The sequence below is a fragment of the Ursus americanus genome, chromosome 22, assembly GCF_024610735.1.
Source record: "Ursus americanus isolate L20-20 chromosome 22, mUrsAme1.1.p, whole genome shotgun sequence".
Classification (NCBI taxonomy): Eukaryota; Metazoa; Chordata; class Mammalia; order Carnivora; family Ursidae; genus Ursus; species Ursus americanus.
In genome coordinates, this window is record NC_142148.1 from 40,069,641 (window position 1) to 40,082,405 (window position 12,765).

Below are 12,765 nucleotides of genomic sequence, written 5' to 3' on the forward strand. Positions count from 1 at the left end.
CGCAGCCCTGGGGCCAGTAGACAAGAGGACACAGTGGCCCAGAGTGGGGTGGTAAGCAGACCTGCCACCTTCTAACTGCATAACACTTGTCCCCAGGGGCTACATAACCACTGGGTGGAAAAGAAGACAGAGAATGGATTGAATCTCGTTTATAAGGAAGCCAAAAAAAGAAACCCAAGTTCAGCGCACTGTTGTCTGATCTGGTTCCACGCAAAATTTAAAATTTCACACTTGTGGGATTTCACAGGAGGCGGACCCGGGCTGCACAGCAGACCCTGGCTTAGCCATGAGAATCCAGAGAGATAATAACACACAAAACCAACACCCACAGAAAGCTGCAGGAGCATCACAGCCGGAGCAAAGAGCTCAGAATGTGGTGGCCTGAATTAGGTCTTAGCAAAGTCTACTCCATCAAAACACATGAAGCTAAAAGCATCCTTTGTGTGGCTTCTGGAGGAACGCTGACACTGGGAAATCGCTTCCATGGAAATCACAATACTGTATCTGCTATAATAGAGTATTAATACTAAATGGCCAGGGAGCGAAGCCGGTTGACAAAAGCGAGGGACATCAAGCTAAAAGCTCACGCTGCATTCTTACTGCACACTGCAGGATATAAATTGAGAGCGTGCCCTCCACTACTTTAAATTTCCTGGGGCTGGAGTTTTGTCCAGCAATTTCATTTACATAACATACCTGCAATCATTTTCTTAAACCTCCAACCTATTTCTCCGAAGTAATAGCATTATGGGTTTTGATTGTTATTTCTTGCTGTTTCGCCGAAGGGAATTACCAGAGAGCAAAGGTAAATAGAACCCACAGTATAAGCAGATCATCTGAAAGGGAGGTTGTCCCAACCTTTTTGGCAAGATGATGGAGAGAGGCTCCAGCCTCACAGTAGGTCTTGTTTTGTCATCAGTACGGGTCCCAGGCGTCTGCCAATGTCAACCTGGGCTCCCACAAGCCAGCCGACTGGGCTTCAGCTGCGGCCCCTCAGGAGGTGCTTGTGGGAGACTGGAATGCTGGACAGGGGCCAGCGGTCCAGGCCTTCCAACCTGGGCTTCAGGTAAAATTTCAACTGACCAAAAGGTTGGTCAGTTGGAAATGCCCAGGCCCTGGTCTCCTCTGCCCCTTTCTTGTAAGAGCAAGGACGCTGAGGCCCGAAGACAAAGAGAGCCTGTCAGGGCCAGCCAGGGAACGGGGCTGGGCCAGGATATGAACCCCCCTGTAGGACAACAAATCGGGTGATGTTTGCACACCAGGCAGCCTACAGATTTCTGGAAGGCTTGGCATCACGTCTGCTGGGCTACCAGAAAAAGTGCTCTCAAATTGATGTATTTATTCCTTTTGAGAACCTACTGTGTGGGAAGCATGGTGACAAGGAATGAGTGGGAGAAGATAAATACTCTTTCTTTACCATGAAAATAGTGCTAGTTCCTAGTTTTATTTTTCACCACACCAAAAGAAACATGAGTAAATCATTACCACACATGCTTAAAAATGCCACTGTGTTCAGTATCACTTGGAGAATTTTGTTTAGTAGTTTACTTTTAAGGCAGAATCCTGGGGCCTCCCTCAAATACTGTGAATCAGGAGGGGTAGGAGAACGGCTGTTTTTCAGTTTCCCACGGGGTATGGACATCACAGGGTGCAGCCTGCGCAGGAAGGGATGACGTTTTACTCTAACTGCTGCTGGTCCCAGAGAAGATGTTAAGTACATGGTGAGGATGAAGGGAGTGGGGAGGATAGGAAAAATCTGGAGGAGGGTGTTCGGAGGGGGAAAAGAAGGGGACAGAGAGAAGGAAAAAAAGAGGGAGGAAGGGAAGGGAAAGAGGGGGGAAGGGAAGGGAAAGAGAAAGGGAGGGAGAGGGCCAAGGAGGGACAAGGAAGGAGGGGAGGGGATGGACGCAAGGGAGGGGGCAGGCTGGAGGCTGTCTTATTTATCAAACAGGGAAACGCTCCCATTCCATAGGTCAGTGGCATGAGGGACAAGGGCTTTGGTTTTCTTTGTGTTTTTTTTTCAACTGAAGACCAACGATCCTAAAATGAGGATCCTAAGGAGAAAAGAAAACGTGTAGGGGAACTTTCTCAGCTTTGGTTTGACAATAACCATCTGCCGGCGTATCAGAGAATACACAGGCAAAAAAGAACTACTTCTGTAAAAGACAGTGAGATGCACACCAGGAGGGGTAGAAAACATGCAATCATTTGGCGCCTTCAGTGTGCCACGCTCTCCCTTCCCGGTCTCACCTCTCCCTGTCCTTCTCCAGGGCTTCCTGCTCAGCTTCCAGGCTGGCCTGGAGCCCGGACTGCTCGCTGCTGCTGCTGTTCAGCGTGGCCAGCTTCTGCCTCTGCTCCTCGATCTCCAGGCCCAGGGTGGAGCGCCTCTGCAGGGCGGAATGCCTCCTCTCCAGCCTGGCCACGGCCCGCTCCAGCGCCTCCCTCTGCTGCTTCTCCCGCGACTCAAGAATCTCCTTCTCCTTCTTCCTCACCTTTTCCTCCTGGCGTGCAATGTTGGCAGTGAATTCAAAGGTGGCTTGGAGCTTCTGCAGCTGGCTCGCATTGGCCTGGTACTGTGCGAGCTGTTCTTCTTTCTCTTCCATTTCTTTTTCCACTTGATACAGAGTATTATCTAAGCCGAGAGGACCTCTGTCAAGGATTTCAAACGCTCTCTGCTTCTCTTCCAACAGGGTCGGCAAATGATTCTGCAGGAGGTACTGGAGCTGGCGTTCTTTATACTGCAGCCTGTATTCCGCCGGCTTTATTTTCTCTAGATTTTGGGCCGCTACGGTGACATCTGTGACGCTATCGTCATTGTTCTCCAACAACCTTGAGTCGTCTTCGTTGGCAGATTTTAAGCGCTCCAGGAGCTCTTGTTCTTCCTCAACTTCTTTTTTCAGGAGGTCCTTCTGCTGAACCAGGTCCTTCTCCAAGTTGGCTAGCTTGACCAGCTGCCTTCTCTTGAACTCTAAGAAATGCAGCTGAGCCCTTTCTAACGCCTCACCGTCCTCATCCCCTTCGGCCCGGGCCTCCTTCACCCGCAGGAGGGACTCCCGGATGCCTTCCAGGGCCGTCTTCTCCTCCTCCACGCGCTGCACTTCACCTCGCTGGAGGAGCCGGATCATCTCCTGCTTCTCACGCAGCTGCTCCTCCAGGTGCACCACGAGCAGGACCTGCTCCTTCTCCTGCTCCTCCAGCCTCTTCTTCTCCAGTTCAAGCTTGGCGTACTGCTCATCCTTCTCCCTTTGGAGCCGGTCCAGCTCTTGGAATATCTGAAGCTTCTCGGCCTTCTCGTTGTTGTTGAGCTCTTGGAGCCGCTGGAGCTCTTCCTTGACTCGGAGGAAGCTCTCTTCCTCTTGCTTCTTCTTCTGCAGCTCAATCTCCTGCTGCTCCCTCAGCCTCTCCTCTTCAAACTTCTCCTTCTCGGCGAGCAAATCCTTCAGCTTGCTCTCAATGTGGAAGCTGCGGCGCCTGAGGCTCTCCTCCCGCTTGCGGATCTGGAGCTGGACGATCTCCGTCTCCTTGCGCTGAGTCTCCACCTCCTGCTGCATGCGCTCCAGCTCTGCCTTGTCGGACTTGTGCTTCTCCTCCATTTCTTCTATGAGCTTCCTGAAACGCCAAACGTGCACTCGTTATCGTCTGGTGGCTGCGTGCAAATGTTGTGCTAGCTTTGCCCTAACTGAAGTGTTCTGCAAATGGACAGATGACACAAAGTCATACCCTTCGCGAAGATAAAAAGTGGGGGGAACTGCTTTCCTTTTCATTTCCAGCAGCATAATGCTTCACGTTTTCACTCCGTAACTGTCCCACATATCGTCTGCCTAATCTCCTGAAGTAGCCTCTGATATCATTTCTTTTGTAGAGTCTATAAGCATAATGTGTTATGCATGATATAATTTTAAAAGCCCCCCGAGCTCAAAGAGAAAGAACCATGCCCAATTTAAATTTAAATGTGAATAATTTTATTCAGCCCAATGGCTAAAACTCAATAGAAATTCAGTTACAAAATGACATTAAATAAAAATGCTTATGCTGCCCTCAAACTCATTGGGGTCAAATATCAAAGTCAAGATAATCGACAGTTCATTGTTCCAGCTCCGATAACCACATGCTATTTAGCATTTAATCACTAGTTTAGGACAAATGGTAATCACCAAATGGCCCAAAATATTAGTTTATTAACATGTAACACTGAAAATAACAGGAGCCTCCATGAGAATACTGAGATGCGTGATTGCCGGGGTGACACGTCATGTTTGGTACTGGAGAACAAATGATCCCCACCGGGGGCTAAATCTGTGTTTTGAGGTTGGGACGGCCTCCAGAGCAAAAACACAGGGCGTGCAAAACTATCAATACGTGGCCTCTATCTCCTGACCCACCTAAGATCTATCTTACATGATGCTGGAAACTAAACTAATTGGTTTGTAACATCTGAACTCGAGAGTCCAGAAAATAAATATCCAATCTGTGCATTTTCTGTGGTCTTAGTTTCTACTCCAGTGTCTATCCTTATTCAATTTCTTGGCTTGTTAAATAGAATGGGGGGGGGAATATTTAGCTTTATCAGATAATTACATTCAGAACATATAGAAAAAACCTCTCCAAATCAGCTAAACAGCCACACACACACACCCAGGAGAAAAGTGAGAAAAAAAAAAAAAAACATAAAGAAGCAAATTACAGAAGGGAAATACAAATGGCCAAACATAAGCAAAGACGTTTAAAAGGGGAAGTGGCATAAGGCAGGGGAATTGTCATTCTTTGGGTTTTTTAAAACTTCAGGCAATATTATTAAGCAGGATATCCTTTTGAATTAAATATAAATAAGTATATACTTGGCGTATTAAATTTAACAAGCGCCTGAAATTTGCCTACTGGCTCTATTCCCCCTTTCTCACGAGTATTTGAAGATGTACTATTTGAAAAATTCAAACGTGTGGTAAAACGAACCAGCTAGAGGAATGACCTGCAGTCATTAGACACATAAATACTTGACACAGAACCAGAGGGAGGTCCTGAGACAGACCCCAATGAACTCTGTCTGGAAGATTAATGCAAGAATCCACAGACTACAGTAGTGTTAAAACCGGTTCCCCAGGTGGCTTACCTTTTACTTTCTAATTTTTCAAGTTCTTCACGCTGCTGCCGCTCAAATTCAAGTCTAATAAAAATCAAATGAAAATGAGTCACTTTTCTGAAAGAGCTTTTCTCTTATTCTCTGTATATAGTTGCATATTACAAAGGGCATCCGTTTTTTTAAGCATTATTTTTAATTACGATGGATTAGCAAGTTTAAAATGTTTTCTTTGCTCTATAACTATGATTAGAAATTAGACATACGTTTGGGTGCTTGCATTCAGGCTGAAAAGAACATATTTTAATTGAAGGAAAACAAACAAAGCACCATTGTATTGAAAAAGCAGGGTTAAAGGAAACTTCTAAATGATAAGCATATCTACTCTATGCAGCTTAATCACTGATGAGTGTATATAAAAATGGAGAATCTCTACCTTAGACAGATGGGTCCTTTTATAGGGAAAAGACTGCCAGGGAGGTAGAGAGAGAGAGAGAGAGCACAGACATCAATTAAGAAGAGAATTAACTGGGGGAAACATCAGGAGAAAAGCAGTAAGGTACTTAAAAGCCAATAGCCATGCACACATTGAAATGTCTTTTTATACTTATCACATTTCCCAAAACTTTCTCAAGCAAAGACTCCAAGGAGTTAGCTGTGTTATGTTTGCACACTTCCCATCACAATGATAGCACTAATAATGAGTACCAGTAATAACTGTGACAGTAGTCAAATCCATAGTTTTACTACTCTGTACATGGTTCTACCACAGGCAAGTTCATCAAGATCCTGCCGGGAGCAGTAGTTCAAGGATGCAAGTTACTGGAGACTACACAGCTTATGAACGGGTTCACCACCACAGTGTGAGGAAAGTAAAGGGGGGCTGGTCACTGGGAATTTTAAAACAACTTGCTAAGATACTGATAACAAAAGTTGATTTCTTCTCAAATACTAGCCTTAATGACTGCAAGATTTCACTCTTCTTCTTAACAGCATGAACAGAAACTCTTAAACTTACCATATTCCTGTTATGGTAAATGGCAGATACAGCTAAACAGTTGAACTATGGGGAAATTCATCACAAACTTTCCCTGTATAATGTGCAAATGCAGACTGGCAGAAGTTACCTTTACAAGGAGCTAATAAATGTTTCAATTAGATGTGTTACCCATTTAATTTGGATTCATATTGAGCATAAGATGTCTGGTGGCTTTTGTAAGCAGACCTGCCTGCTGTGCTGAGTGTTTTACCCATGTTAGCATACTTTGTCTTCCCACCAAATCCTGGCGATAACAAATAGTATCTCCATTTTACAGATGAGGAACCCAGCACTCAGATATGTGAAAGAACTTGTCTGAGATCATAATGGTGAGATGTGATGGAGCCAGGATTTGAACCCAGGGCAGCCTACTTCTAAAATACTGTCACTTAACTCATAAGCAATGCTCAGATTTATGATACACAATAAAAGAATTCAATCATCTTTCACTGAAACTTGTCATTTAGGGTTAAATACCCTCCTATCAGGTGAAAATAATCTGTAGATTATAGGCATTGCCATCCATGAGAAATCAGTCATATATACGTATATGAAAGGCATTTGCCAATCCCCAAGGTCAGCACATATGTCATTACACTAAGTAGGGGTAAGGTTTCATTAAAGTTAGTATATGATTGTTCTCTTTTATACCACAATAAATAGAACCTTGGAAACATTTCATAGCATTTTTTAGACTTCAATGCAGTTTAGACTTTCTAGAAATATTTACAGTCAAAAAGCATCACTAGATAAAACACTTTCAAAACCAGAAAACTCCCCTGATGGAATTGTCTTTGGTCTCTTTACTTTCCATCTCATCTAACCCTGAGTATACACTGCTCTGACAATGTCGCAGGCACGTGGTCATAAGCCAAATGCTCCTCTGAGAGTTGGGAGACCTGGGTTCAAATGAAATCCTATCACTGAGGACTGTTTACAAGGGGCAGGTGTTGGTCTGGGTTCTTAGTGGGCAATACCCTCACTCTGTTCTCCCAACCCTGCCAGGTTGACATGTTTCTCATCCCCCATTTTATAGAACAAAAAACTGAGGCTTAAAGCAAGTAAGTAGCAGAGGGGGAACTTAAATCCAAGTTTGGTACTAAAATCTGGGCTGCTGACCACTACAATGGTCGCTAGTGAGCTCTGTGGTCTCAGGAGGTCACAAAATGTGGGTTTTAATATCTTCATCTCTAATGTGATGCTCTGAGCACCTATTTTTTTTTTTAATTGAGCATGGTGTCAGGCACAAAGGGGTTCCAGGGATACAGCAGTCTATAAGGGTGACACAGTTTCTGACCCCATAGGATTCCCAGTCTGTGACAGTCAATAAACACAAGTGAGCACCCAATGAGTCCCAAGCCAGGACTGAGGAAGGACGCGGTGTTCTGACATACGGATAGGATACTGATCCCAGAATTTGGTAGTACCTAGAATCAAGGCAAGCTTCCTGAAGAAACTTATACCTAAGCTGTGCCATTCTTCTTCGCACATGATAGAGAAACTCAAGAGAAGCTCAGTATAACTCAATATATAACTCAATATAAGCTCAGATCTTGGCTTGCTATGGGGGGTGGCAAGACATGAAGCTTAACAGGACAACAGAAGCCAGATACTGAAGAGCCTTGGAAGTTACATTAAGGACTCTGAACTTGATCCTAAAGATGGTAGCAGAAAAGTACCTTGGAACAGGGTTGTCAAAGAACACACAGACCTAGTGTTCTACAGAGAACAGACAGGAGGGAAGCAATATGGGAAGCCAAGAAACTAGGAGGCCACCGTAGTCACGTAAAGGAGAGCTGATGGAGGCAAGACCTGGCATAACTGGGATAAAGAGATCTCTGATCTTTAGGAGGTCAAGCTGACAGAAGTTGGAGGTTGTGATGAGAAAGGAAGAGTCAAAGATGCCCCCTCAAGTTTCTGGCCAGGTTACACAGGAGGTGGGAGGGCAGAACCTAATTACCAAGAGGATAAGTTAAAAGGTCTGCAGATCTGAACACAAATTCTAGTGATTGTGAGACCACTAACGAGTTATTTAACCTTGGACACTTAATTTTCATAGAAATCGAAGAAAATAATAGGCCCTACCTCAAAGGGTTGTAGCGAGGATCAAATGAGGTAACGCATACAGAGTACGTAGAGCACCTACACGTATTAAGTGCTCGAGTGTTGCCTCTTATTGTTAGGATCCACTGGGATGAAGAGGAGCACTGGGGACAGAGCCAGCGGGGGAGGCAGAAGTAGCAATGGTAGCCGCACTAGTGCTAGTTCTCCCAGTAGCAAAGACGAGAGTAGTAGCTAACATCCACTGAAGATTCATTCTACACCCTGGTTCTGAGGACTTTGCATTTAACTCTTATAATGGCCCTGTGAGGTAAGTGCCATCATTATCCCATTTTAAATGTCAGAAATGGCCATATTGTTAGTAAATGGCAGAATCAACCTTGACTCTAGAGCCCACAATTTTAATCTCTTCTCCATCCTGCCTTCAAGAAGGTAAGCTCAATTTTATACATGTTGAAACTAAAGATTCCAGAGAGTCATCCAAATTGAGATATCCAACAAGAAGGGAAATATGTACAAAGATCTAGCTCTCAGGCCCTTATCAAGGATGAAGATACAGACTTGGTATTCACCAGCATCTAGATTGGAAATGAAACCACAAGCATGGATGAGGTTACCCGGGATGTACCTATGGAATGAGAATAAAGGAGCTTAGTGTAAAGTCTCGAAGACCACAGACACTACAGTGTCCAGCACAGAACGAGGCTAGGTAGCAGCTGAAGACACAGAAAGAAGGTCAGGAAAGGGTAGGCAGAGGAAAGCAGACGGAAGGGGGAGCAGTAGTATGAAATCCTTCAGGAAAGTCAAGTAAGATAGGGCCCAAAGAGAACTCAATGAACTTAGCAACATGGAGGTCACTGGTACACTTGGAGTGAACTCTGTTGGGGTGAGGCCAGACTGCAGTGGACTGAGGACTGAACGGGAGGAAAGTAGAGGCTGATTGTAGATACATTAGAGAGCTTTCTCAGTAATTTTAGTTACAAAGGGGGGCTTTGGTATTTTAGGAGAATGGGTGCTTATTTTAATAGCTGGGAGAGACTTGTGCATACTTAAACCCTAGTACAAACAAGCCAAGAGAGAGAAGGTATAAAAAAAAAAACTGGGGATAGAGGTCCCTGAGCTGGCATGAGAAGAAGAGGACAGAACAATGGCTAAGAGCATAGCCTCTGTAATTAGTCAATCCCAAAAGTCTACCAAATCCTGGCTCCCATGGTCCCATGGTCATTTATGACCACGGGACAATTTCTCAACCTCTCTAAGCCTCAATTTCCCATCTGGAACTAGACTCAAGAGTAATCCTAGTCCTTGTTGAGTGGAGGATCCCATGAAAGTATATAATGAGCACTTAGCAGTCAATGTTAGCTATGAATCCTACAGCATCCATAGTATAGGTAGGGGAAGACAAAGAGCAATTCAGCCCCTGGGACAGGAAGGACGGAGGAAAAGATGAAAGCAAAGCAGATGTGAACTTTGACAGTGCTGTTCTCTTAGGACTTTTGTGTTCTCTGTGAGGTCAGAAGCAAGGTTCTCTGCTAAGAATAAGGAGGAAGGTGGTGTGGTTAGAGGCATAAAGAACATGGAGATTATTGATAATAGACAAAGAGGCCAGCAGGCAAGAGAACTGATAAGAACAACAAGCAATAGGGGGTGGGTGGGCATCATTCAAGCTTAGAGACTGTCAACTTACAGAGGCACCAATCTCTGTGCTGATGTGGCTTTCTCTTGTAGCACTGAGCTGAGATACTGGATACAGGTTCAGGCAAGGAGACAGTTTAGTGGACCCAGCTTGGTCTCTGGCAAGTGAAAAAAACCAAAGGACCATCTGAGCATTTGGGAAGAGGATGGCTCAAGTGTTGAGGATGAAAACTTGGCTAGACAGAGAAGTAAGTGGGGACGAGGAAAGGCTTGCAGGTGAAAGTGAAAAATCTAAGAAGTCTCCAGGCTGAAGACATGAATTCACTTACGTAACAATGACTATCCACACGGAATTACCCAAGATAACAGTAGGACTGAAGAAGATGGTGATGCTTAGAAGGTACCTAGATGACAACAGTAAGGAGAGGCAAAGAGTAGGAGAGATGGGTGCCATAAGTGAACAGATCAGAGTGCTCTGGGGGGCACAGCAAGGAGGGGTCTGGGGGCAGCTGCGTCTCTGGGCTGATGAGATCCCTGGCTCCTCCTCAGTAGAAGTTTTCATTTTCGAACATTTGATTGTGATGAGGAAAGGAAAAGTGGTTGGACCAGTGTTGGTTGTCAACCTTAGATGTATGAGGCCACAGCTCTGACCCCTCCTGAAGAGTAGCATCTAATGATATGGAAGGTTCTGAGTCAAGAAATCAGAGAGACATGCCCATTTTAATTCTTAATGAAGAAATATGGATTCATTTCTATGGCCCGTTACTAAAAAAGGAAAAATTTTGACTGCTCTCTACCATAAGCATTATGTCTGCGATAACTCATGACTCCCACTTCCTAAAAAATAAGAGTTAAAAAAGAATAAAAGATGCTCAGTCTTAAAACCAAGTCCCAACCATTCTGAGAGAGTCCTAATTGCAAAGCCAAGAACTGTATTTTAAAATATTAAGTGATACTGGCTGTTGCTTGTACTGTATGACTTCCATTGAACATTATATATTTACTAATCATACTTTTAAAAATGCACCTCTTTCCTTAATCAATGATAATTATTTTAAATAGCAAACCTCAATAGATTGTAAAATACAAACGCGAATGTGTTAATATCAAGGAAAGAATATCAACTGTAATTGTATTTTAATGTGGCTTCATTTTAAATAAGTGTAATTCACTATCTTATTTTACTGGAATTATCTTGGCCCCAAATGCTAATTTCCTAAATGTTACAATTAAAAGGAAAACCACAAAAGGATGTAATTTTTGCAGCTGTTTTTAGCATTTTTAAATGACATTTGGAAGTACATATACTGTGGTAGGTCCAACAAAAAAGCATAGCATACAATCTATTTTTATGAGAAAAGGCCTTTTTTTTTTTTTGCATTTAGAGACATCTAGCATTTTTAGGTATAATTGCACATCTTGCAATTTATATTCTTGTTATCATCGGCAATGAAAAAGCAAGGGGGTGGGAATTTCTCAGTTCACACCATGACATTGAAAGTGAGACTGTGATTATCAAAAAAAGAAAGAAAAAAAGAAAAATTTTAAATGAACTGAAAGCATAAATATTCGAGCCCTTATGTTGTGCCAAGGGTGATTAGTTTTGTACCTTTGATGTCGTTTCACGTTTGAAAAGGAGCTACTCAAGTCCAGCCAACACTGGAGCTGGCAGCTGGGGTGGGGGTGGGCGTGGAGGGCCCCCGGAGACTGAGCTCCAGACCTCAGTATGACTGGAAGGCAGTCACCTGATGATAGAGCTGAGCCGAAGGCAAGGCGGTCTCCATATTCTCCACATGGATATTCTCCATAGGTATGTGAACAGGTAAGGGGGAAATCCTTGGGTACTGGGTAAGCCAGAATTTTTTCCACACAATATTTAGGTTCCAATCAAATACAGAGATGACCCCATGGGTGTGCAACCTGCGACAATGCACAGGGTCCTGCATTCACTGTCTACTGCCCCCATCTTGCAATTCTTAATATTTGAACAAGAAGCCCCAGATTTATATTATGCACTGAACTCTGCAGCTGCCTTCTGATCAAGTATACGTTGTTTTTTAAAGAACTCCCGGCCTGTTACCTGGAATGGATGGTGATAGTCCACAGTCCAGTTACTGGCCAGGGCCAGATGGAAAGCAACTATAAAAGACCTGAGCAGAAACCAGACCCCAAGGTAAGCACATGGGGAAATGCATGAAAGGAATAATGTGGCCATTCATTCAGACCCTGTCTCTTCATGGAAACGCTCTGAGGTCTTTCCTATGTGCATCATTAGAAACTTTTATTAGAAACCTGAGAATAGCTGCTTTGTAGAGACAATGGAATGACTACACCACTCCCTCCCACTTCCCTTCTTCCCCCCAGATCACTGCACAACATGGGAAGTTATCCTACAGTATAGTGACTTATATACAACTGCAATTCAAGGTGCATGTATCAAAATGAGGGTCTCACGATGCAACTGAATCTAGGAGGTTGTGAAATTAAACCCATTTTAGTTCGACGTCTGAGTTTATAACACAAACATCCCTAGTACTCTGGCAAGGGTTTTCTAATGAACTTTCAAATCCCCAGTCTAGAAAGTACTCAGTAAAGACTTTCAGGAGCCATTCTTAAGCCTTTTGTATTGCAAATGGAAAGTGCTCAAAGAAACAAAGATTGAGTTAAAAAAATAGTAAAATTTGATACCATAAGCATTTTAAGTGAGTTTTCTCCCCAGTGCATTTCTCATAACAGTAGTATAACTTGCTCCAATAAAGGCAGCCAGGAGCACATGTTAAACCCAGGAGACTGACCTGATCAAGCTGCAAGATCACATGCAGTTACCGCTACATGGGGACTCAAGGGATCATGCATTCAACCTGGCACAAGCCCCTCCACCTTGCTCCCCCCTACTGTTTTGCAGGCCAGGAGACTGAGGCCCAGACAGTATGAGAGGTCAGTCCAAGGTGAC

General features: G+C 43.9%; 1 protein-coding gene across 7 annotated transcripts in view; it reads right to left on the minus strand.

Moving 5' to 3' along the window:
• Positions 1 to 12,765, minus strand: part of KIF16B (kinesin family member 16B) — a 305,749-nt gene that overhangs the window by 121,800 nt on the left and 171,184 nt on the right. For 5 of the 7 annotated variants that reach the window (XM_045809379.2, XM_045809387.2, XM_045809353.2 and 2 more), the window contains exons 18-20: positions 5,514 to 5,546; positions 5,111 to 5,164; positions 2,251 to 3,609 (exon numbers count right to left, since the gene is read on the minus strand). In XM_045809379.2, the coding sequence (XP_045665335.2) occupies positions 2,251 to 3,609; positions 5,111 to 5,164; positions 5,514 to 5,546 (1,446 nt within the window). The remainder of the gene's footprint in view (positions 1 to 2,250; positions 3,610 to 5,110; positions 5,165 to 5,513; positions 5,547 to 12,765) is intronic. The other 2 variants (XM_045809362.2, XM_045809337.2) reach the window with 1 other exon arrangement.